Raw genomic sequence first — 2,326 nt, 5'->3', positions numbered from 1 at the left:
CTAAAACAACCTTTGAACGTACCCATGTTCCACCAAAACAAGTTCCTTCCCGAGGCTATTTAGCAGCGGCACCGTCATTGTGTCTGGCACTTAGAGCCGCCCAAGACGATTGTGATTGGTTTAAAGAAATGCCAACAAACCAGAGCATGTTTTCCTCCCATCCCCGGATGTTGTGTGGACTCGCCAGACCCTCCTCCGCAGCGCTGTGGAGGAAGGTCTGGCAAAGCTTGACTAGGCTTTCTATAAAGAGCCACAATTCAGCTTGTGCCACGGCCAGAGTGCCAAATCAATTAAAACAGGCAGTTCATTTTTCCCAGACTCCGTCCTAGTACTGAATCCACCAAATCAAAATTCACTCATTGTTCTTATTACATCTGTTTTAAAAATACAGTTGTTGTTGTGTGTCTGTAGCCGGTAGTACATTTTAACACATTTCTTTAGGGATATTAGAAAGGATAAAACATGGAATGAAAATCTTATGAAAATGTTGTCACATGAATCTAGATTCAAGGTCCACACATGGGTTTCATAAACTCCAGCTCACAGTGTCGCTTCTGCTTGTTGTGGCTGGGCTGAACTGCAGCATATTGATCATATGATTCTGCTGCCAGCATCAGTGTGAGGAGATCTGGTAACGCAGGCTGGGAGGGTTACTGTTCACACACTGCCACCTTGTGGGTATATTTGGGACAGTAACTATTTCCTGAACAGCGATATAAGTATCCAAACTCTCTAATCATCCCTTAATCCCTTATTAACGGGGCCTCGTGTCTAATCCAGTGCCGTGTTCATAGGTATGAAACAGACTGAAAGACAATTTAGTATTTTGAATCACTGCTGCAAAGCTGCATTTATTCACACCGTCCCAAATTACGTCCTTAAACTCCATTTCAACAGAATCTTGATTAGAAGTATCCGCAAGCAGGATAACAGTTACCAGGACATGTTTTTGCATCACTCCATATTCAGTCAGCTTGAAATACACGATTGTTGTTGTTGGTTTGATGTAATTCATTACATTCTGTCTGTATAGTCTCCATAGAGACAAAAATACAATGACACCTAACAAAAGAGCAGGTGCAACAATAAAACAAGTTTGAAAATGCTGAAGATGGAACTACCACACTTCCACAAAAAGCATTTGCACTATAGAAGTGCTCGCTGCGTTCAAAGCACAGTCAACCTACATTTCTGATATTTCGGATTCTGTTTAGGAAATTAAGTTTAATGTTGCCTCCGAACTTAAATTATATTTCACACAAAGTTTTAGCAAAACCCAAAGAATATTTTGTAAGATTATTTGCACTTTAGTAGTTATTTAGTTAGTTGAGGATAACATTTTAATTATTAACAACTTTGCCCTGCACAACTTACAATATATTACGCACGCAGGTATTTTAGTATTGCAAAAGAAGCCATTTCAAATACAGAATTGATAAAAACCTAAACTGTAATGTAGTGATCAATTATGTTTGAGTGCATTTGGCTTGTACAAAAATCTGAGTTAAATCAATAAAAAAAAAACACAAAATGCTGTGAAGTCATTCCACTCTGGAGTTTAGACAAAGCAGCAAATGTGTAATCGCAGTCCTTCACCAAACATGGTGTCATTGTTTCAACCTGAACTCAAATATCTTGTTGAAGTTTCCCATTCTGATCAGTCAATTTGTTGTGCAAACTGTAACTTTGTTCTGTAATTGAAATCTAATGATTTATTTATTTTACTTCAGTGATATAATTTGAAAAACGGTGATCCCAGCAGTAGTTTTATTTGACGTACTCTCTACGCAAGTGAGGGAGGGCCGGGGAGGGCGAAGGAAGGATTTCCTGTGTCGGCTGCGGAGGGATACCTTTCTGACGCCGTAGTCTGTCTCGTTGAATTCGAGGAGATTTCCCATTAGCTGCGGAGTGATCTGAGCTAGTAGCTTCCTATACAATTCAGTGAGAAGTCAATGTGAATCTGCAGCAAGGGGAAAACATGGCGACTTTACAGCATGAGGGTCATGAAAACCAGCTCGATCTACTCATCAGAGCCGGTAATGTATCTATATGTACTTCTAACCTCGATCCGGCCGCTAACTTTAATGTACGGGTTGTGTTTTAAATCTCGACAGCTGTGCCTCAGTCCGCTGAGTAGTATGCTGAAGTAATGGAGGGCAATCAGGAAGTGATCACCTTGGTAGCAACCTGCATGGCGTTGCTACACGGCGTACCGACCCGGTTTAAGAGGTGGAAAACTTTCGCAGAGCTCGCCAGTCTGCACAAATAGATCGCTAGCTGCACGAAGTGTGTTTTGCATGCTGGAGCAGATTCTTCCCCCCCCCCC

The 2,326-nt window shown here is 41.3% G+C and overlaps 1 protein-coding gene across 10 annotated transcripts in view; it reads left to right on the top strand.

Moving 5' to 3' along the window:
• Positions 1 to 2,326, top strand: part of LOC116695805 (ETS-related transcription factor Elf-2) — a 16,995-nt gene that overhangs the window by 6,476 nt on the left and 8,193 nt on the right. For 2 of the 10 annotated variants that reach the window (XM_032526344.1, XM_032526333.1), the window contains exon 1: positions 1,822 to 2,036. The exons of 7 other annotated variants lie outside the window; for them this stretch is intronic. In XM_032526344.1, coding sequence (XP_032382235.1) covers positions 1,979 to 2,036 — 58 coding nt within the window. In that variant the 5' untranslated portion in view covers positions 1,822 to 1,978. Of the gene's footprint in view, positions 1 to 1,820; positions 2,037 to 2,326 lie in introns of those variants that run through there. One more of the 10 variants, XM_032526354.1, reaches the window with a different exon arrangement.

The sequence above is a fragment of the Etheostoma spectabile genome, chromosome 2, assembly GCF_008692095.1.
Source record: "Etheostoma spectabile isolate EspeVRDwgs_2016 chromosome 2, UIUC_Espe_1.0, whole genome shotgun sequence".
NCBI lineage: Eukaryota > Metazoa > Chordata > Actinopteri > Perciformes > Percidae > Etheostoma > Etheostoma spectabile.
This window is presented reverse-complemented; position numbering and strand designations above follow the sequence as displayed.